Source organism: Lacerta agilis, chromosome 3, assembly GCF_009819535.1.
Source record: "Lacerta agilis isolate rLacAgi1 chromosome 3, rLacAgi1.pri, whole genome shotgun sequence".
Taxonomy (NCBI): Eukaryota; Metazoa; Chordata; class Lepidosauria; order Squamata; family Lacertidae; genus Lacerta; species Lacerta agilis.
Window position 1 is genome coordinate 66,098,201 of NC_046314.1, and position 22,460 is coordinate 66,120,660.

The window sequence follows — 22,460 nt, forward strand, 5'->3', positions numbered from 1 at the left end:
AATCAAAGCGCCTAAGCATGTCTCTTTCTGTTGCCATCAGTGTGAAGATTCCAAGCGCTCCTGAGAGACAGTGTTCCTCAGTTGATTCTTGATGAACTTCAAACTGGATAAGAGTGATTAGGAATTTGCTGACTAGGTCAATCATATTATAGCACCAGTCAATAAATTTTATCACCACAAAATTTAATAGCAAATAATAGCAATCCTGCCCTATTCTGGCAAGCTTTCCTCAGTACCATTTGACATAAATTGTCGTTCTGAATCACATAAGTGATTCAGTTCCAGAGTTGTTTTTTTCTTTAGCAGATAAGCTCTCCCAGGAATATCTTCAGCTGATAAGAGCTGCTTTAAGCCCAGAAATATGACTCAGTGGATGAGAACAGAAGAGATAAGTCATTTTCACACGTTTAATAACAGTCTGTATAGAATTTCCTTAAAAATAGCTCAAAAACTTATTTTTCTTTTAGATTTTGCAAAAAAAAATCTCAACAACTTTGGCCCAAAAAACTTTGCCACCCAAACACTAGCTCAAAACTCCGAATGTATCCACTGGTCCAGAAAGGTTGGAGACACCTGCATTATCTAGTAAGTTGCAGTCAGTTTTATTACCCTCCATAATACATATTGAAGGAGGCGACTGAGGTGTAGTTACTTGCCTAAGGCCATCTAGTGAATCTACAGCAGAAGTAGAAATGCCTGGTTTGCAGCCCAATCTTTTAACCCTGTAAACTACACAAACCCCGTGTGCATTTATGGTTTATTATTAATATTTATTAAATATTAAATATTGCATCAAGTTAGGGAAAGCATTGCAAAGTTGGCAAAGTAAATTTCAGGAATGTGGTGGAGAGGATTATCACCAAGCTTGTAAGAAAAATACATCTGAGGATGCACTCCTATGCACTGATTCAGTTGACTTACCGTATTTTAGCTGTTCAGGAATTTTGTTGGGTAGTTGTTGAGGTCTTCTGTCTTTGTTTTTATTGTTTCTACTATTTTTGTTTTGTTTAAATGCTTCTCATTATTTTATTTTTCAGCAACTCTGAACTCTGAAAAGGTGGCCTAAAAACAAACAGGTATATGAATAGAGAGCCCACCCTAGACACACAGTTAATTGCATTGAAATGGAATTGTATGGGATCAGCTTATTTGAAATCCTGTATCATGTCCTGTTGAAGCCAAGATAAATAAGCTACAAGTATAGACTGTAAATAATAGTCTTGTGGACAAAAGGAATTAACTGCATTTGCATACCTAATGCTGTTTCTTATTTACAAAATAGCAGCTTGTGGAATGGAGTGGGGGCAGCAATTTGGAGCAGAGAAGCAGTCTAGCAACAGAATACTAAATGGTTACAGAGAATTCATTAATACTATTAATATTTGAGTTACCCACACACTATAGTTGTGGTGCCTCCATGCAGAGCTGCCCAAACATAGGGGGAAGCTGTTCACTGATCAGAGCTATTTACATGGAAAATCTCCATGGTACGTGGGCAGCCTGCAGGAAGTTGTAGCACTGGTGTAGAGTTTCTAAGTACTGGTGTAGAGACTTTCTGTGCAATAATGCTGATACATAGGATACACCTCTTATATACACTACAGGAGTCATATGTAAATTCCTACGTTGTCTGCCAGCAACCACACCACAGGTGTGATAAGAAACAAGATTTCAATTAGAACTTAAACAGCACATAATATTTTACTTTAGGCTGGATATCTTATGTAATTCCCTCATGATGCAAAACATTTAGTTCAAGGGGAAAGGGCTAACTGAATAGGAAGGTGCTAATCTAGTACTAAATTTTGCAGCACAGGATGAAATGGAGGATATTTTACCACGTTCCCTTGCCTGTACAGAATGGAATAGTTGCAAGAAGGGAACTGGGGTCAAAGAACAGGAAACTCTTGGTAAATATCCCCTTAACTTAGTTTCATACCCATTCCAGGATGTTTTAGGTTGCTTGGGGCTTTTCCTGCTTTGCAGCTGGGGAAGAGGGAATTAATCAGGATTGGAGAAAGCGCTTTCCCTCTGATCCTAGTAAATCCCCTCCTCCCTGCAAGCCAGGCAGCAGCAGCACCTGGCATCATTGGGTGACCCTGGCAGGGTCCACGGCTGCTTATGCCTGCTATGAGTCTCCCATTTGGCCCCTTTCCAGGGCCTGGGTTTATGAAGTGGCAGTAGCAGACAGCTGGGAAGCCACTGTTTCAAATAACACGCAATGCCCCTATAGTGATGCTATGTCTGGGCATTACAGTGATACCTTGGTTCTCAAACTTAATCCATTCTGGAAGTCCGTTCCAAAACCAAAGCATTCCAAATCCAAGGCACGCTTTCCCATAGAAAGTAATGCAAAACGGATTAATCCATTCCAGACTTAAAAACAACCCCTAAAAGAGCAATTTAACATGAATTTTACTATCTAACGAGACCATTGATCCATAAAATGAAAGCAATAATCAATGTACTGTACTATAAAATAAATAAAACAGTACTGTAGATGATAAAAATTAAAATTATTATTATTTTTCCTTATCTGCACTGATGATAGTCATTGTTTGAATGTGGGGCTTTTATCCATTTCCGCAGTCACACAATCAATCAATCAATAGCTAAACTGGGATCCACACAGTCACCAAAACTAATTAACTGAAAAAGCCTCAAAACAAATTAACTGAAAAAGCCTCAAAACAAAAAAAAATGCAAAATAAATAGCAAAAACAAAAGCACCAAATATAAGCTCTAAATATGACCTTAGAACACTGCAATCGGAAACAGAAGGTTTGAATTACAGTGGGGGATGCAAATTAGCAATGCAACGGGAAACACAGGAACTCAAAACGGAGCACGTTTGGCTTCCGGAAAAAGTTCAAAAATCAGAACACCTACTTCCGGTTTTGCAGCATTCGGGTTCCAAGTTCATGAAGTAAGCTGTTCGAAAACCGAGATACCACTGTATAGGCAATTACTGAGACAGGTGCCTTGCGGCCACCCAGCACAGTAGTGCATCTGCTTGTGGTAAGCCTAGGACAGGAGGAGGGGTGTCCACTGAGGAAGGAGAAGACCCCACCAGAAAGCACTTTTCTTATAGCATCCTGGATTAGAAGGGTGATTAGGGCCAGAATATATACACCTCACGGCATACATTCCCCCATTTCCTGCCCCATGCCCTCCCATACCCTGAAGATGCACTGCACTGCTTGGGTTCAAAGCTAGAGAAGCAGATTCCTCCAGGGGGCTGTTGAGAGACCATAGGTTTATTGCATGCACTATAGATAGGACTGGACTCAGGTCTGGCCAGAGACATTTTGGCACCTGAGGAGGGCTTCAAAATGGTGCCATGCTCCCCACCACGGAATATCTACATCAGGAACAAAGTGGGGAGAGAAAGATTGACACAGAGATCTGCTGCCCTAGTGGATTCTGCCACCTGAGGCAGTCACCTCACCTTGCCTCTTGTGTGGGCTGGTCCCAATTGGACTGCTTACTGAACTGATTATTGGGTTAAACGTTATGCACACTATGCAAATTGTGCATAAACATTATGCACAATTGTGCTATCGGGAAGAGAGGGGATCCCAATAATTTAACACACACACCATTTTTTCCAGGACCCCAACTAACATATTAAATGCTAGTCATCAGAAGGCGAACGCAAATAATAATCTTTATATCTATTACAATATCGTCATTAATAGTAACACAGCATTATAATATGTATATTCCAGCTGAGTTGTTTATATATATAAAAAAAACTCCTCTGCTTCCTACCCCGCTTCCCTTTTTCTTTAAATTGCTGCTGCTGCACTCCCTCCGTTTCCGTTCCTATCTCAGAATTCACCGCCCTCGCGATTATTTACATCAGCAGACAATCATAGAGGGCGAGGAAAGGGGGGGAGACCCTGGGACTTGTAGTCCTTCCCCATTTCCTCTTCGACTAACCTCACTTCCCCTTATAGACGAACCAAAATAGGAAATTCTTTCCAGTAGCACCTTAGAGACCAACTGAGTTTGTTCTTGGTATGAGCTTTCGTGTGCATGCACACTTCTTCAGATACACACACTACCCACCTGTAACTTCCCCTTATAGAAGCTGTTTTTGTTTTAACATCTATGTAGTCCGGCACACGCGGAAGGAAGACATTGGACTACATTCCCCAGAAGGCCGTGCGCTCGAGAGTGGGAGAGGGAGGGAGGGAGGCGGGAGCTGGACCTTGAGCCTTCTTCCTCTTGAGGCAGGAGAACATTGTAGGGTGGCGGGGAAATCTCTGCTTTCGCGCCGTCGCGTGGTCGGGAGCCGGGACCCAGCACAGGGCAGGGGGAGAGGTTGGAGGAGGAAGAGAATGAAAACAATAAGGGCAGCGGGAGCACAAGCCGGCCGTTCCCGCCGCCGCCGCTTGGGGTTGGCGAGAGGAGGCATCGCCGCCGGCTGCTGAGAGGAAAGCGGGCTGGGAGACGGCGGGGAGAAGAGACCCTGAGAGACCGAAAGCGACCTCGGCGCTCTGCCGCTGCCGCTGCGTGGCTTGTGGGCGGCGGAGGACGAGGCGGGGAGACCGAGCGAGGCGAACAAAGGCTGCCCGCCTTGCCTGGCGAAGGCACCGGAGGAGCCGGCGAGGCGCGCAGGCAGAACTGGGCGACCTTCCCTGGCCGAGAGGGAGCCCCGTGAGGCGGACGCTCAACGGGCAGAGTTCTCCGCTGCCTTCCAGCCATGAAACGGAAGAGCAAATCCCGAGGAGGGGCTTCTGGCGGCTGGTGCTCGCTCTGCCGCGGCTCTCAGTGAACCCGAGGCGAGGAGGCTTCTTCCAGGAACGGTTCGAGCGAAAGAAATCTCTCGCTGCTGCTGCTGACCCGTGTAAACGAAGTGACTTCTGGTTCCCCTCAGCAGCAGGAGAAGAAGAAACGGCGCCGAGGGAAGCGTGTGTGAGGGCGGCTATTTTATAACCGTGCCTCCCTCTTCCTTTCCCTCCCTCCTTTCGCCTGCCTTTGCCGAGCAGCCTCCATCGCTTTTGAACGGGGGCGCGTGGATGTCGGAAGGCGAGGGGGAAGCGGGAGCCGTCGCCGCGCGCTGTTTTCGGGTGGCTTCTCTCCCACACGCTGCTCCCGGCGATGAAAAGCGGGAACCAGGAAGCTGCTTCTGCTTGGTCTGGCTGCTGGGGATAAATAAACCCAGATAGAGTGGGAGGCGGAAAGTGAAGCACCCGCCGCTCTTTTTCTCGACATCTGGCTCTGTTCAAGTGGAAGGCAGCGCTGGGGTTGTGAGGTGGTCTTGGACAGCTTTAGGTCCGACGACAGTTTGAAGGGAGCGGGGTAGGTGGGTGGGATGCCAGCCCGATCGATACCTTCTGGAACGGGAGACGAATCTTGGATGGCTTCACTATCTGACTGGCTAATTCCTGTATCGAAGCTGGAATGAGGTTCAGAGAGCAACTCCTTTATTTGCATATATAAAAGCCTGGAAGTCTCAATAAGAGCGACGGAAGGAAGGAAAGCAGAAGGGATTTATAATATAAACATTTTATTTGCATCTCTTTCCCCTGAAATCAAGTTTTTTTCTGGAGGAAAGAGAGGGTGAACTGGATATTTGTTGGCAAACAGAAATGAAGGCTGGCATTTAAAATGTCATGTATTATTTTTCCCCCTGGCGTTGGATATTGACCACCACATTTCTGTCATGTTCAGAAAACTTCCTTTTCTATAGTGAGAGCTAAGAGGAACTAATAGTCTTTTGTTGTCATTCAGAACAACGGCCAGAAAAAATACAGGCAGCTTACAGTGAATTAGAATCTAGGAGAAAATTGGATATTATGGATGGTTTCTCAACTGCTGGTTTTGGATTTGGATATATGTGTTTGGAACAATTAATAGGAATTTTAATTTTTGTAAAGTGAACTGCATAAAGGATCCTAACAAACTTATGTGAAAGGAATCTACTCAGTTACAAAACACTCTTAACATTTTTAACCAAGACATGCTTAAGGATGTGGATTTGATGTAAAAACGGAGCAGCTTGTTAAACAAAAGGAACAATGCTTCAAAATCCTTTTAAAGCACTATTTCTTCAACAGTTGATTTATATTTTAGCTGTTTCTAGTTCCCGTTTCCTTTTTATGATTACACACTTTTAAGGAACTGTTTTGAACTGTTTCATTTCATTGTGAAGAAAGGATAGACTACTTATGACTTCTGTAATGACAGCTTTGGACACTGAACAGTTAACTGGGTGTTGTATAATGCCCTAATAAACTAAAGTACTAAAAGTGGCTTCAAGGAAACATCTTACCCAAGAGGTGTTTTGGGGGTTACTCCCCTCCTTATTCCCCCTTGATGACTCCAGGAGGTGGTGGAGGAGGGCCCATGAAAGACTGTGAATACAGTCAGATCAGCACTCACAGCTCCTCTTCTCCCATGGAGTCTCCTCATAAGAAAAAGAAAACAACTGCCAAGAGAAAATGGGAAGTTTTCCCTGGAAGAAACAAGTTCTTCTGTGATGGAAGGATCATGATGGCTCGTCAGACTGGAGTCTTCTACCTGACCCTTGTTCTTATTTTGGTTACCAGTGGACTGTTCTTCGCATTTGAGTAAGTGGCATTAAAGTTTTCATTTTTTCCCCCCTTTCCATAATGATACAGCTTTTTGAAAAAGGTCTGTTTCTATTCTGTTCTATAATTACCAAAGGTGGTTTGTAGTCTGTAGGCAAGCATTAAGTGAGATGTACCTATATCCAGTACTTTGGCCGCCTCATGAGAAGAGAAGACTCCCTAGAACAGTGTTTTTCAACCACTGTTCCGCGGCACACTAGTGTGCCGCGAGATGTTGCCTGGTGTGCCGTGGGAAAAATTGAAAAATTACTTTATATATAGTCAATATAGGCACAGAGTTAATTTTTTTAACATTTTCTAATGGTGGTGTGCCTCGTGATTTTTTTCATGAAACAAGTGTGCCTTTGCCCAAAAAAGGTTGAAAAACACTGCCCTAGAAAAGACCCTGATGTTGGGAAAGATGGAGGGCACAAGGAGAAGGGGACGACAGAGGATAAGATGGTTGGACAGTGTTCTCAAAGCGACTAGCACGAGTTTGGTCAAACTGCGGGAGGCAGTGAAAGATAGGCGTGCTTGGCGTGCTCTGGTCTATGGGGTCACGAAGAGTCGGACACGACTGAACAACAACAACAACCTATATCATGACTGATATAGTTATGTTTACATTATGTTGAGACCTTGAAGCCGAGGTTGCTACTATTTTCCACTACAGCTGAATTTAAAACGGCTATTCTTTCCTTATGTCCAGCAACTTGGGATGCTACATATGAATGAGAAGACTAGATATTCCTGTCTTTTTATTTCTCAAAACTATTACTTGATTGTACTTTTTCACACAGCTTGTGCTAAGCTGAACATACTTGCATTTTAAAAAGAAATTTTAAAGAACCTTATTGAGTCTAGCTGAATGATTTTTAGATTACTTTGTCAAATGTTTGCAACAGGCTATTAAGGAACCAGGTGTTTACATTTAGAGTACATCCAACTATGAACTACATTTCCCTTTTTCTCTGATCAAGTCCTCTGTGTAAAGGTATGTATGTGTCAAGTTGTTAGCCTGCCAGTGGATGCAGTCTGTAGAACTCCAGTTTGTACCTGGTAGCATGGTCTGTTCATTATGCTGCTGCTTGGTTTAGTTGTTGTTGTTGTTTAGTTGTTTAGTCATGTCCGACTCTTCGTGACCCCATGGACCACAGCACGCCAGGCACTCCTGTCTTCCACTGCCTCTTGCAGTTTGGTCAGACTCATGTTGGTAGCACTGTCCAACCATCTTGTCCTCTGTTGTCCCCTTCTCCTTGTGCCCTCAATCTTTCCCAGCATCACGGTCTTTTCCAGGGAGTCTTCTCTTCTCATGAGGTGGCCAAAGTATTGGAGCCTCAGCTTCAAGATCTGTCCTTCCAGTGAGCACTCAGTGAACACTTGGTTTAGTTAGATGAATTTTAAAACCTCATCCAAAATGAAAACTCTGTATAATTAGGCTAACTAGACATTTCACAACATTCCTCTTCTCAGCTATTGTTCAAACTTCCTTCTTTTTTTTGTTAGGCAATTCTTCCTTTAAAAAAAGAAAAGAAAAATATTTTTAAAAATATAAACCCACCTGTTCATCATAAATACCTTACTCACTTCCCTGTTTGAGAGGTGAAGGATATTGCTTCTGACTTTGCTCAGTCTTTGTTAGCTTTAAAGTCTTCTCCTCACCCCACAGCATCTATTATTTGCAACTATGTGAGTTTGGTATTATTATTATTTTTTAAAAAAGCTGTAACCGAGCAAGAAGTAGCGTGTAAATAAGCCTGTGTGATGAAAGTGATCAAGGAGCACTAGTGTACACACCCTTTATTGCTTCCTCTGTGGCTCATGCCTAGTTATGCTGTGGTGTCTTAAAGTTACCTATATACTCGAGTATAAGTCGACCCAAATATAAGCCGAGGCACCTAATTTCCCTACAAAAATGTGGGAAAGCTTATTGACTCAAGTATAAGCCGGTTCACCTTTGCCACTGTGGTAGAGGAGGAACGAGCAGCCCAAAGCAGCCCTTTGGGCTGCTCCTTCCTCTTCCTCCTTTGCTGCTGTGGAGCTCACCCCGTCGCAGGGTTTCGAACCGCCATTCTTCTGATCGGCAAGCCATAGGGCTCTGTGGTTTAACCCACAGCGCAATGTTCCCTTGTGTTATACAGAGAAGGCTGGGATCCTGTCCTGTTTAAGCAGGAGCCAGGGAAAGTGAGCACCTGTGGGGTTTTAATACTTCCTTAACTGATAGGCTTTCTGCCTTCTGGGGTCTAAAGTTTGCATTTATGTGAGCAGTTCAGGAATGGAACAAGCTGCCTGGGGAGAGTAAAGAACCACCGTTCTTGTACACTTCTTAAGGAATGGTTGACTTGAGTATAAGCCGAGGGCAGCTTTTAAAGCACAAAAAGTGTGCTGAAAAACTAGGCTTATACTCAAGTATATACGGTATGCTCATGGAAGGCTAGTTAGCTTGAGAATAGTTTAGTGTCAATATTTATGAAAGATGCAAGAAAATGTAGTATTGCTGTTGCACACAGTTCCTGATTTTGGGCTTCCTATACATATCTGGTTTGCCACTGTGAGAACTGGGTGCTGGACAAGATGAACTGTTGGCCTGATCCAGGAGACCCTCTTTATGTTCTTAAGTGGACCTTTTAACGCACAGTGCATAAAAATGTTTTCTGCCAATAGACATGCAGTTTAGCATTCTATGGAGAAATTGTGTAAATTATGAATCCTGAGGAAAACATTATTTGATAATATGTTTAGCAGATAAGCTTTTTTTGAACTGGGTCGTGATCCATTCTTCCATGCATGGAAAACAGTGGAGCCTACTTTGGAGTATAAACACACATGATTGCACTAAAAGTATTTTTTGTGCTTGGGGACAATTTTTTCCACAAGAGCACGTTTTGGGTCGAGCCACTGAAGACATGGTGTGTTTACAGGATCCATTTTTCATTGAAAGAAAGAGCTGTGTTCTTCTGTTTCTGGTTAGTTTATATAAGGTATGAATTAGATAAGGGATTTGTGATCCATGGACCACCAGTGATATGTGAACTTCATTCAGGTGGTCCATGGCATGTCCATATTAAAATTTCATATTTATTTTTAGAGGTATCTTCATTGTTTCTTTCATTTCTTATATTGTATTTTATTGAATTACAATTCAAATTCTATGAAATGCAAATTACAATACAATAAGATACAACTTTAGAAATGAAAGAAACAATAAAAATACCATTAAAAACATTATAGTTGCCATGGCATGTAGAAAAATATAAGTAGTCTGCTAAGACCACCAGCAGTTTTCAAGCTGTCTGTTGCCAGGGGGCAAGGAGAGATTGGGAACCACTGAACTAGATGCTGATCTGATCTTCAAAGGCTGAAAGACATAGAGATAGAGGCTGAAAGAGATTCTTGGTGAAATTAGACTTTCTTACATCTCCAGATACACTTGTTCATATACACTTGGTAAGTTATCATCTTTGATTTGTAAAAGTTGAAGGAGTTCCATAGAGAAGCATAACTGCAAATCTGCATAAATAGATGCAGAAACATGATGTGTGATACAGCACTGGAAGCATTTGTCCATGTAAATGGGTGTTATTGTTGGGAGACCATATTGTTCCCATACAAAGTAGGAGGATGGATACCATGCCAATTTCACCTGCTGGAAGCATTTTATTCATCCTGCTTTATTATCTTTATTTTCCTTTTTTAGTCTCATCAGGTATCCTAATGGGCACCTTTCAGAGAGGTGCAGCTAATGGATTTTTTTCAGTATAGCAATTCTTTAACGAGAAAATTTCACCAGGAAAATAATAAATACCTCTACTTTTAAGTAACCACTCACATCTTCATGAATCCATCAGAGAGTTTGCTAATGCATGGAAACATACTATTTCAGGATTCACTTTAAAAGTTCTAAAGCAAAATGTTAGATCTTGTCCTTACCTGTCAGTGGGTATGACATGTATTGAAAGAGGCTAATCAGAAGTGAAGTCGATTATAAATACTGTAACCTGCATAAGAATAAAATGGTACAGCAGCTCTGGGTATTTCTGCCTCTTCCTGATGGCTAAAGAACAAAACATGTTTTGAGACAATAATAATGTGATAATCAATTTGTTGCAAATGCCCTATATACAGAAAGCAAACCACTGTTGCTCTACTTTTGATCTGATGTCGTAAGTTTGGCAGTTATTTTTATCAGCCTAATAGGCTGTCATTTATTGAACTGCAATTTTATTTGAATTAGGCATATCAGAATCTAAAATCTTCTCAAAACACATCACATAAGTAACTCATTTCTATTCTACATACTTCTGCAAGACTCCATAGGTTTTTGTGTATTTGTACACTCTGCTTGCTATTATCAAGAACTTTTTGCAGCAGATGTGCAGGCGCATGCTGCTAATTTTTCATAAGAGACACCATTTAACACTGGCATAATCTGTTACCGGTTTACTTTATTAAATAATATTTACTTAAATAATATTTAATATTAAATATTAAACAATCTGAAGGTGTTTCCCTTTATTTTTAATACAAAATACAAAAAGCTGGGCAGCTGTAATTTAAGTGCATGCATGTGGTGGAAATTCTCCTGAGCGCTATTTGTGTGTAAATGTATAGCTATAGTGGCTTACAAGGAGGTATTACCGTATTTTCCGGCATATAAGACGACTGGGCTTATAAGACGACCCCCAACTCAACCGCAGATTCTCCTCCCGGCGTATTAAGACAACCCCCAACTTTTGAGAAGATTTTCCTGGATTAAAAAGTAGTCTTATACGCCAGAATATACAGTATATTGCCATATAGCATACCAAGCAGATGTTAGCGTTCTTTTTGATAGGATATGATAGATATGTTTTACAATTGTGGACATGTAATAATTAGTATTATTAAGTTTAAGGCTCTCAAAGCATCTGTCTCACAATGTAAAACATATATTCTTATTCTGCAGAGAGAAATGTAATGCTCTGAAGCAGTTCTTTTTTTTGTGTGTGTCTCGTGCTCTAGTAGAATGGGTATGTCCCAGAAGATTCAGTCAGAAACAATAGTCTTTTGCTCTGCCCTTAGCAACAGCATGAGGAATCAGCATCTTGAGCTATTATTACATGAAGTGCTTGAGTATGGAATATTGAAATATTTAATTTAAAAGATACCTTGTGTATATGCAAATACACAAAACTGGCACAAAAATGATTCATATGCATGGCCTTCTTCATTTTATGGTTGAATAGTTATTAAAGCATACTATCTACAACACAATTTGTAATTCTGTTAATAGTACCAATTAACTAATTATATATAAATTCAGGATGCAGAACCAAATATGTAATTAGTTTCCCCTCTGCCACACAAGATTTGAATATGCCTGATAATGTGACAGCTAATTTTTGAGAAAGTTTATAGGGGCCAGTAAAAATACTGAATATTCATGTCAGAGTTTGCCAGCCTTAATAAGAAGGTGGGCAGGTCAGGAAGACCGAAATCTTGGATATCGTAACAAGTTAAGCTTGTTATATAAAAACAAATGGTTGCTGATCTGGAAGAAACGACCTAATGGCAAACAAATGGGTAGATCTTAAGAATCACTCCTGGAAGGAAGTTAATGGGGGAAGGGAACATTTCCACCCCTTCAGATATCTGTACGTCTCCTGAGGATCTCTGCCTAACATACAGAAAGCTCCTGAAAACATGTGAAGTTCTCATTTTCAGCTGCTTCCTACCGGGACAGAGAAGGGCAGACTCCACTCCAACAGATAGAGATTGTGCTTCCCCCACCCTGCCAAATAACTGTTTGGTTGGCTGAGAGGAGCATGTTTTACTTAGGGAGGAAGGCACACACAGATGACTGTTTCCTTCTTCATTGCAATTTTGCTCTCATCAGCCTCCAAGCAATAACATGTGATGGTAGGTGGAAGGCATGTTAAGGGATTCACAGCAGGCGTCAGAAAAGACCTATGAAGTTGCATGAGAACTGCAGGCCACTACATCACAAGGCCATGGTCTGAACCATGCCAGTATCTTAAAAGTAAAGATACTTTACTTAAAAGTAAAGACTGTAAAGATACAGTCATTATGTCATTTTGAAATAAAACCCCATTGATGTTCTATAAATACGTGATTTCTAGACTACCTTTTTTACTACATACAGTAAAGAAAAAACAGTACATTTTAATGACACTTTCTTGTAATGGAAACAACTACGGTGTGAATATTTTATAGCATATGCTCAAACATGCCTTTATTTACTGTTTGAGACGTTAGTAGAGACATACTGTACATTAGCATTGGATACTGCCATATCTTTGTTCCTTACCCAGTGGTTCTGTGCTCCTAGAAAAGTACATCTTCATCTTGAAAAGATCTGGGGGGAGGGGAGGGAGCTGCAACATCGGCATACACTATTATTTTCTTCCTAGAGTTGCAGAATATTTGTGGTGATATTTTTAATACAGAAGTAAGCTATGCACTTTAGACCAGTGATACAAAATTGTTTATAAAGTTATTTGCATTCTCTGGAAATGATATAGAAATCCTGTTGTAATGTGCAAAATGAATTTGGTAGTGAAGCCCCTAGTAGTGATTAGCTGATCTGATATCACAGAGAAAGAAAAGGCAGCTAAGCTCAAAGTGGTAAGCAGAGAACAAGCAAGCCTGTGTCCCTCCCTCAGTTCATGCATAGAAAGCAGCAGAATAAGAGAAGTAGGTGATCTTGGGAAATGATGGTTGGATCTTGTGAAAGGGAACTGAGGGCAAATGTGTGTTAAACTCTCAAAAGTGCTGTTTTAATACATGTTCTAAGAGAACATTGCATTTGCAAAGTAAAACTACAGTATTGCACAAAAGTTTGCACTTCTGCATAAATATCTCACTGCATAAGTCTTATAAGTAAGCGTACTGTACAACATTTCCTAGCCTGCAAAAAAACATTAGTTTGCTGGGGGCTGGAAGAGGAGAGATGGATAATATCAATTCCCACTTCTGCACTCTTGATTGGTTTCTGTGCTGAGCACAGAGGAGAGAGAGAGTGCTCCATTCCTGTACTGCCAGACCTCTCTTCACTTTACATGGAACTGGATACACTTGCTGGCATGCAATTCTTGCCACCTGTGGGTACCATTCTGGTACTTAAATACAAAGCCAAGCTGTAGTATGTTGAGAAAAGTGTTTATATTCTACCTTTCTGTCATTGACTCATGACGCAGTTCACATTAATAAATGAAGTATTTAAAACAGCTTACAATGGTTGCCTGACACAGCTTTATTTATCCTTATGTATATGAAACTAATTTTATGTTGCTATCAGTGATTGGGTAAGTGCAAGGTAACTGCATCCCCGGAACACATATAATGTAAGCTTTGTGGAACAATTTGTGCTGATTGCAAAATTTGTGTTATAAATCAGTATCTTGAATTATTTCTAATCCGCAACATTAAAACTGAAAAGAGAAATATCAGGCAATGAGGTTGTTTCAGATTTAGGCATATGTTGTTTATGCATAATGTATTAGGCATATTAGCCATGTTAAAATAAGAATGATTCATACTTGGCAATATACATTAGATTCCTAGATGCTTAACATTTGTTGTGGAGACATACACATGCACCAGTCACAAAAACACCTTAATCAACTTCTCCATATATAACTAGCATAAAAAGGATAGATTTCTTGTAAATCAAGAAAATATTTAATAAAAATACATTTTTTAAAAAGGGTAGATTTCCTGTCAATTCCATTTTTGTCCACAGCTTAGAAGAACACTTATTTTTAAAAGGGAGCAAATAAGGATATCTGGGCCCTGCTTCCTCAGTGAGTAATCCCAAGGAAGGAAAACTTGCAGAATTAAGTCTTGTCACACTGACATCCAAGCATGACAGGTAATGAAGGGGTGGGCCTTTGCTGTTGCATGGATTGCAACTGGGCAAATTAACACGCTGATCTGCAGCCCAGTCAAGATACTTTCATCTTCTTGAGGATGTACTCCTGAGCCCTAGATTTTTGCAGATATGATTCAAATGCATGGGTGAGGGACACTTGGATGGTAAGGAGGAAGGCCCCTTAACCATTCCTATTCCAGGCAACTCTTGCTGGCAAATGCCTCATTTCTAAGGCTGTTATTCTCCCAGTTGGATTGGGTTGTGGTTTTGGAGTCCACCTTGAAGAAAAGATAGAAAATATATGAGGGGATGGCATTTTGCAGGGGAGACCTGGTAGGCTATAAGTTCCATTCTCTTTAGCATTATGAGGGAATTGCTCCTTGATTTGTCCGGTATCTCTCCCACTCCATGGTTTCTTCCCTGAAAATGGCTGAGGTTGACTGGCAAAGCACAAACAAGTGGGCAAACTCGAGCTGTTCAGATATCTGAATCAGTCGTGCGTGTAGCAAGGTTTGGCCATGACTTTATGATTGGATAACTGGATTTGCGGATAAAAAGCTTTCTGATCGAAAATAAAAAATTCCTTCCAGTAGCACCTTAGAAACCAACTAAGGTCTCTAAGGTGCTACTGGAAGGAATTTTTTATTTTGTTTTGACTATGGCAGACCAACACAGCTACCTACCTGTAACTTTCTGATAGAAATCTCTGCATGTATTTCCTATTCTGATGTAGCCATTCAGAATCCTGAATTTTGTCTTGTTTATTAGCAACTCAGTAACCATAAAAGGAAATGTATGTTCAAACGCCTCTTTTGTAAGGAATGAATAACTGTTCTTGTTTGTAAGCTGCCTTAAGTCCCTTAAGGTAGTGCATATATATGTGTGTGTACATGCATATTTACTTAGAAATAATTCTTACTGTGCTTAGTGGAACTTACACCCAGGTATGTGTACATAGGATTGCTGCTGTAGTTCCTGAGGATAATCTGTATAGCCCAATTATTATTATTTTTATGAAACGAGATAACATTGCCTTCTTGAGAATTAGCAACCAGTGTGGGAGTTGCTTACCATGGCTGCAATGTCAGTAAAGGGTCATGGGAAGAAATTTATGAGATTTTCTGAATTCTAGAAATAACTGCGCAGTTCATCCCCCCTCCCCATTCCTTAAAGGATTGTAGAAATTAAATGATCATGAATCATACACTTGTAGTGTTCAGCTGCTGTATGTTTCATCAGTCTGAACATTTGGGGTATATTCTGTATTCCTTCTTTGCATGTGACTGCAGTGCTCATATGTGGAGGAATCATCCTGGGACTCTTTAGAGCCTTGTTTCTTTTTCCTTTTTTCCGTTGGCCAATGAGGAAGCAGTATGTTAGAAATTTGTAGGGAACTCTTCTTCACATTAACAGTTACTCCAAGCCTTCTGTGTACACCAAATGAGGAAAGCGGGGGGGGGGGAGGTAGAGTGGAGCTACTGACATTAGCATGTGTGTTTGTGTTCCTCTGTCCATTGATGCTGTACCCAGAGTCTTGTTTCTTTGGTGTTTTAAGAATGTGCAAGAGGGAGGCTTTATTTTATATTCCTTTTAGTGAGATAGTTCAGATGGCATCCACATTTTAGTGAGATCATTCAGATGGTATTCATATGTGTGGCACCAAAAATCATTTGAACCATAACTTGAAGTTGGTTTTTAAAGCAGTTTCAGCAAATGATGGTTTGCAATTACATTTGAACTGAGAAACCGTGTTTGGGATACTGTTCTGTCCTTGCAGATCATGGTTTGGGATCAGGATAGCCTCTGGGGATTCCGATTGAAGACAGAGGAGGAGGGAAGCTACACAATCCATGATTTGTCTATAAGTCTCTGGAATGCAAATCATAGTTAGTGTGTATTGCACTTAAGTTTTTCTTAGCATATATGAAAGCAGTTGATATTATTTTGGATATAAACATTCAACTCATGTAATTAGTTCCTGCTAAAATAAACAGAATGGCTACATCCGACTCATATAGGGTTAAGATGCATTTTGGGGGTAGAAGGAGGGGTCAGTTCTATGAGTTCTTTTAAATTATATATATCAATCTTTAAATTTCCAAATGTAGAGTCCACCTCTGACCGTGTTATACTGAGGATAGAAGAGAAGGAAAGAAGAGGGTCTGCCACATGGTAGATTGCCAAGTGTACTTCTGCAAAACAATAGCAAGGTCAGAACAATTCTGACCCAGAATGCCCCAAACCAAAGCAGGTGTTTGTCACTCTTGACCTTTGGGGAATATTCTCAGCAGTGCAGGCTAGACTTCATCCACTAGACATCCTGAAGAGAGTGAGAATTGTGATCCAAAGAGTTCTTCTCCCCCACCCAATATCTCTTTAGTGGTCAAAGGAGGACTTCCTCTTTGCCATTTTAAGAGTTCCAAGGGAAGGAGGAATTGTGTTCCTGATATGCATATTCAGTAGTACAAGCCCTTGGAGTCCACTTTGATAATGAATGAGGGTAGCTCTGGAGCACTGCCAGCTCAAAGCAAGTGAATGGGCAGAGGCTCATCTCACACCTCATGTTCAGCTTCAGAGCACTTGGAAACAGCAAGCAGTCGCTGCTGCTTAATGCTTCTGAGGCTCAATGCTACTGCAGGAACAATGCCTCCTTCTCCCAAGGAGCAACATGGATGCGTAGCATAGGGAGTGACTTCAAAAATTGGCAGGCTGTCAAAGCTAACCCAAGTTTGAAAACGGCTGACAATCGTTTTCTCTACCATAGGTTCTATATGGTAGCAATATAATGATACTCTTGAGGCCCATTCTCAGTAGTAAACCATCAGAACTGTTTACTTACACAAACAGCATAAGCCAAAAGTGAGGGTGTATCTGTTTGATATGCTGGGTTTGTAGCATCCATTGGATTAGCTAATTGTAAAACGTTGGTAATTTATATTTAAAAAAATATTTTCTTTGGATTTTAATGGATTTCTGAAAAGATAATTCTCTTGAACTTATCCAGATGCTCCCTAATTGCTGCTTCCTAATTTATCTGATTGTAATGGTAGTTTCTAACATGTTTTTACTTTGTATGCAGCCTGGACAGTCAACTCTATTATTGTGTGGCTGATAAAACTGAATTAATAAATAAAGGTAACCACTTTCTAATGCCACACATCAAGATTGCCAGTCTACTTTATATTGAATAAAGCTGCTAACAAAGTGATTGATTTTTCTTTGTGATTACTTTTTTTCCTCAGCACTTTGCAATACAACTGAACAAAAAAAATATATAATTCAAGCATTTCCCCTTATTTAAATTTCCTCTTCAGTGATACACCTTAAAGAAGGGCATCCACAATCAAGTGCTCTCCAGCTGTTGTCGGACTCCAGCTCTCATTGTTCCTGACTATTGGCCACACTGACTGGGGCTGATAGGAGTTAGGAATCCAACAACATCTGGCAGACAGCAGATTGGGGAATGCTGCCTTAAAGGAACTAAAACATTTGGTTGCATTAGTGTTAGCTTAATGCCAGCAAGTGCAGTGTCTTGACAATATGTCAATGTTTGTGGTTCAGATCAAAAGCAAACTTATTTAAAAGCTGACTAATTATTTTGCAGAAAGAATGCATGTGAAGTTAATGTATCTTTGAAAATGGAACGTACACAAACCGCTTCTTGCATGATTTATGAGTGTCTGTGTAACTGATGCAGCATTTGAGAATAAGTCTGTCCAGCACTGTTTTTCCACATGTGCAGTAATCCCAACACAAACTTTTTATGGATTCCGATACCCAGGTTTCCATGAATTGTGGTTGAAAATTAAAAAATATTGCCTAGGCAAGTTCAGTCTGTATATAGTTTATAAACTAGTTTAAAGTGGAAATGAAATAGAAGTGAGTTCATGTGGTGTGATGTACAGTGTGGTAATTTAGGGCAGGGGTGGCTAATGTGCAGTTCTCCATATGTTAGTTACTTAACTTCAGCTCCCATCAACACCTGGAATGCCACAGGTTTCTCAACCCTGAGTTAGGGTATCAGCAATAGCTGCATGTGTGAATTAGCTATAACCATTACTCATCTTCAAGCATCAGGATATTTCATGACATTTCTAAAATATTGGAGTTGAGATAACAAGCTACATTGTGTGAGATCCCAGGCTATCATCTGAAAGTACATGAGGCCATCACCTTGCTGAAGCTAAGCAGGTCTGGGGCTGGTCAGTGCCTGGCTGAGTGATCTTCTGGGAATTACCGGTACATGTAACCGCCTTGGGTTTATAATGGAAAACAGATGGAATATGAATTAAATAAATAAAAACATGTACTGCAGTATAAACTGAAGATGTGCGTTTACTCTCAGTGAAATTAACTTGGCTACCATCTCAACTTCAGAATTTTTACATTTTAAAAGCTTTGTGCCCATCAGATTTGTTATGATGACCTGTAGGTTCTTGTACATTTGCTTGATTGACTATCTGGATTTTTATATGAAACATTTTTTCTGTTCCGGAGGTACTGAATAAATTGCTTTTGTGGCAGTCCAATGTGTCACTTTTTCTAATTCTTTAGCTGTATGCATAGACTGCAGTTTTGGTGACATAATGTTGCTTGCCTTTTCCAGGCAAAATAATAATATAATATGAGATTTCCATCCTTTTTGGCACACACCAACATGAGCTGAAATGGCTAGGACAGTAAATTGCTTGAGGTTTTTAATGACACTTTCTCTTTTGAACACTGCTAATTTTCCTTTTGCAACTGCAGCAATATTTCAGTGTCAAATGAATGTTGTCATTGACAAAATAACCAATGCAGTTGTTTAATCTGTAATCCTAAAATTTGGTTTTGAATGAAACTTGCAGAGATCAAATTATAAATCCTTACAGATGAAGTATAATATGTTTGTCTTGGCATTCTTTTTTGTAATTCTTCTGTATGTGAATTTTTAAAATAGCTTCTTGAAATAGAATGCAATTTAACTTTTTCAGTTCCTCCCACTTCTGCCTAAGATCTATTCCCAGATAATTTAGAGTCCTAAAGTAAGCATTGCTAGGGGAATTATATTCTTGCTTTGTTTTACCCTTGATTGTGAATAGACTTAAATGAAACTTATTGTGATAAAAGTTTGGAAACAGGCAGTTTGGACTTCCGGGGAGGCAATATGGTGACTGCCACGGAGCTCCTGAAGGCAGCCAGCGTTAACTGCAGTGCCTGGCAGGCTCCTGGACCACCAGGATCGCTGCCGCTAACACCGTTATGGGGGTTGAACTGGGGGCACCCAGTGAGTCAACCAGGGGAACCGCGAAACGCTCACCTAGCGATTCGCCTCAAGCTGGGGCTGAAAACGCCCGCCCACACACCAGCGGAGCTCCGGGGCTTGGAGGCCTAAGGAGCCAGCAGAAAAAGAAGAAAAGGGGAAAGAAAAAGGAGCCCCGACGACTGGGGGCGCCCGGAGCAAACCGCACCCCCCCCGTGACCTTGACCAAGTCAGGGCCAAGGACACCCAGCCACCTGAAGCTCTGAAGTCAGGAGGACCTTGGAGCCAGCACGAAAGCAGGAGGGGAGGAGAGGAAGGAGCCCAGGCCCCACCGCTCCTACCTCCAACACTGCCAGCACCGACGCCAGAGGGAAACCTCACTTACCTCACTTTCTATCTCCCACCCTCATTTCTATTTTTTGAGGAAAGGGGGGGGGGACAACAGAAATCTTTATTTTCTATCTCTACTCTTATTTTTATTTTTTTTAATCCCCTTTAATTTCTTAGTCAGTTTTTACGGAGGGAGCCATACTCCCTCCATCGCCCCGCTACTATCACCACCCTCTCTAAAAAATTAAACATAGTATGTAAAACACACTTCCCACCCCCACCCCAAAAGGGGGGATTTTTATTCCATTTTTATCTTTCCTTCTCCCCTTTTCTTTTGCTTTGTTTGCTGTTGTTATTGTCCTCCTTCCTTACCAACACCTGTACTTTATTCTTACCTCATTTCCCTCCCTTTTTAGAAAATTTTCCTTATATTTTTCCATTCATCTCACTGTTTACTTCTCACCCTCACCTTTGTTTTCTTTAACCGGACCCCAATACCCCCTCCGGGTATATACAACCCCCCCCAAACACACACACATTTCCCCTGGCCTACCCTTCTGGCCCCCTGCATCTCTGCCTGCTAACCCCCCCCCCCACACACACACTTTTATGTGAACTGTCCGTCTGTCGGTCTAACCATCTTACTGCTTACCTGACCCCCGCCTTGACGGCACTGCCAACGCAATTATGGAATTCCTAGAGAAGTTCTTAAAGCACAGCCCAGAAGTGACATAAATGACCACCTAATCCAAATGCTCTGCAAAAGCCACCAGTCAACAACGCCTGATCAGCTCAACAACCCAGCAACACCCAGGAACCACCAGCGCCACAACCCCTAACCGCAACACGCCATACTCCAAGAGGATGCTAAGCAGACCTCAAACCAAAATCATCAGGGAGATTAAGATGGCACCAACCAGGGAGATGGCAAACAGCGCTGAGACCACAACACCCCTCCAAGATGATGACCACCCAACAACGAAACGAGATCTAAGGGAAATGGAAGCGAAATTAGCAGAAAAATTAGCAGAAAAACTGGAGGCCGCAGTGGCTCCCCTGAAGGTACTAATGAACGATCTAACCTCCAAAGTGGAAGCTCTAGAGAACAAGAACCAAATGCAAGAAAGAACAATAGCACAATACTGGGAGGAGAACACTCTGAAGGGTTCAATTTCTGTGTGTGAAGACATGCGAGAGTTAGTCTTTGTGAATATGACAAAGGCTGATGGGCAGAATCATTGTGGGGGTAGGGTGGGTGGAAATAGGAAGGATGAACACTTGTGAGTATGCACCATAGTAAATTTGCTGTTTGTGATATGTCCACAAGTGTGACTGTCCACAAGACGGCCAGTATTGTATACAATCTCAAGTATGTGTCTATATTGATGAATGGTGTGAAGAGGAGATGAGAGAACTCTCACCCTGTTCTTCCTGCTATCATACTACAATGGTTTACAAATTTTAATTTGTTGTTTCATCATTGCCAAAATTAGCATTAAGCATAACTTAAAATTTGACCAGAGGCCATAGCCACAATGTGTGTCAACATCTGGCAAGTATATGTCTCATAGTTCTGAACAATGAGTTATTTTGGGCCCCAAACTTGTTTATCTAAACAAAAACATTTAGAACTTTTCTACACATGTTACCCATTTCCTGTTATACAAAACTGTTGATTTCTAGACTAAGCAGTGTACTGGGATTTCAAATACTTGATAATATCCAGAAGAATTATTTGCATGTTTTCATCTTGTCCTTCTGGGATGACAACTTCTGGCAGAAATGCAATATTTTGCTAAAAGGATGCTTGTGTTGTAATTTAGCAGGCATCTTCTATGGTTCCTGGGCGGTATCTGCTCTTGGGTGTTTTGTTCAGCAGTAGAATCACATTGTATGATAGTTTGCATGATTCAATTGTGTGCTTTTTCTCATAACTGTCTAAAGTGACAATATAAATTGTGACAAGGAAATAGTTTCCCTTAGAGTGAAAGGCCATCTTACACGGATGGTTTTATGGCATTCTTCAAATACTTGACTCAAATCTGTCTTGGTGGGCTATTAAAAGTTACTTTGAAGTTGTATTGGCAAATTAGTTCTTTTGCTAATATAAGTAAGTATATGTTAAATAGCAGGAATATAAAGGATTATAGCAATGTTTTTGTTTTTGTAAAACCCAGATGCAGCAGATTAAATTCTCTGGCAATTTCTGTTTCCTCCCATTCCCCTGTAAGCCTTCAAACACAAAGTAACTGAGTGTTAGAGATAAACCGGGGAAGGAAAAGCAGAAGAACATGGAGAAAAGCTTACTGTTAGCTTAGTTTACTGGTACATTTGATATTTGTAGTTTTGCAGATTCAGATTAGAATCTTGGTCTTCTGCAATTTAGCACTGTAGGTGGCAACAGGATTCAGTCTGAACAAATTATTTTTTTAATAAAGTA

General features: G+C 40.9%; 1 protein-coding gene across 8 annotated transcripts in view; it reads left to right on the forward strand.

Moving 5' to 3' along the window:
• The first annotated feature begins 5,271 nt into the window (after positions 1-5,271).
• Positions 5,272-22,460, forward strand: part of ZDHHC14 (zinc finger DHHC-type palmitoyltransferase 14) — a 58,910-nt gene continuing 41,721 nt past the window's right edge. For all 8 annotated transcript variants that reach the window (XM_033144070.1, XM_033144071.1, XM_033144064.1 and 5 more), the window contains exon 1: positions 5,272-6,578. In XM_033144070.1, the coding sequence (XP_032999961.1) occupies positions 6,325-6,578 (254 nt within the window). In that variant the 5' untranslated portion in view covers positions 5,272-6,324. The remainder of the gene's footprint in view (positions 6,579-22,460) is intronic.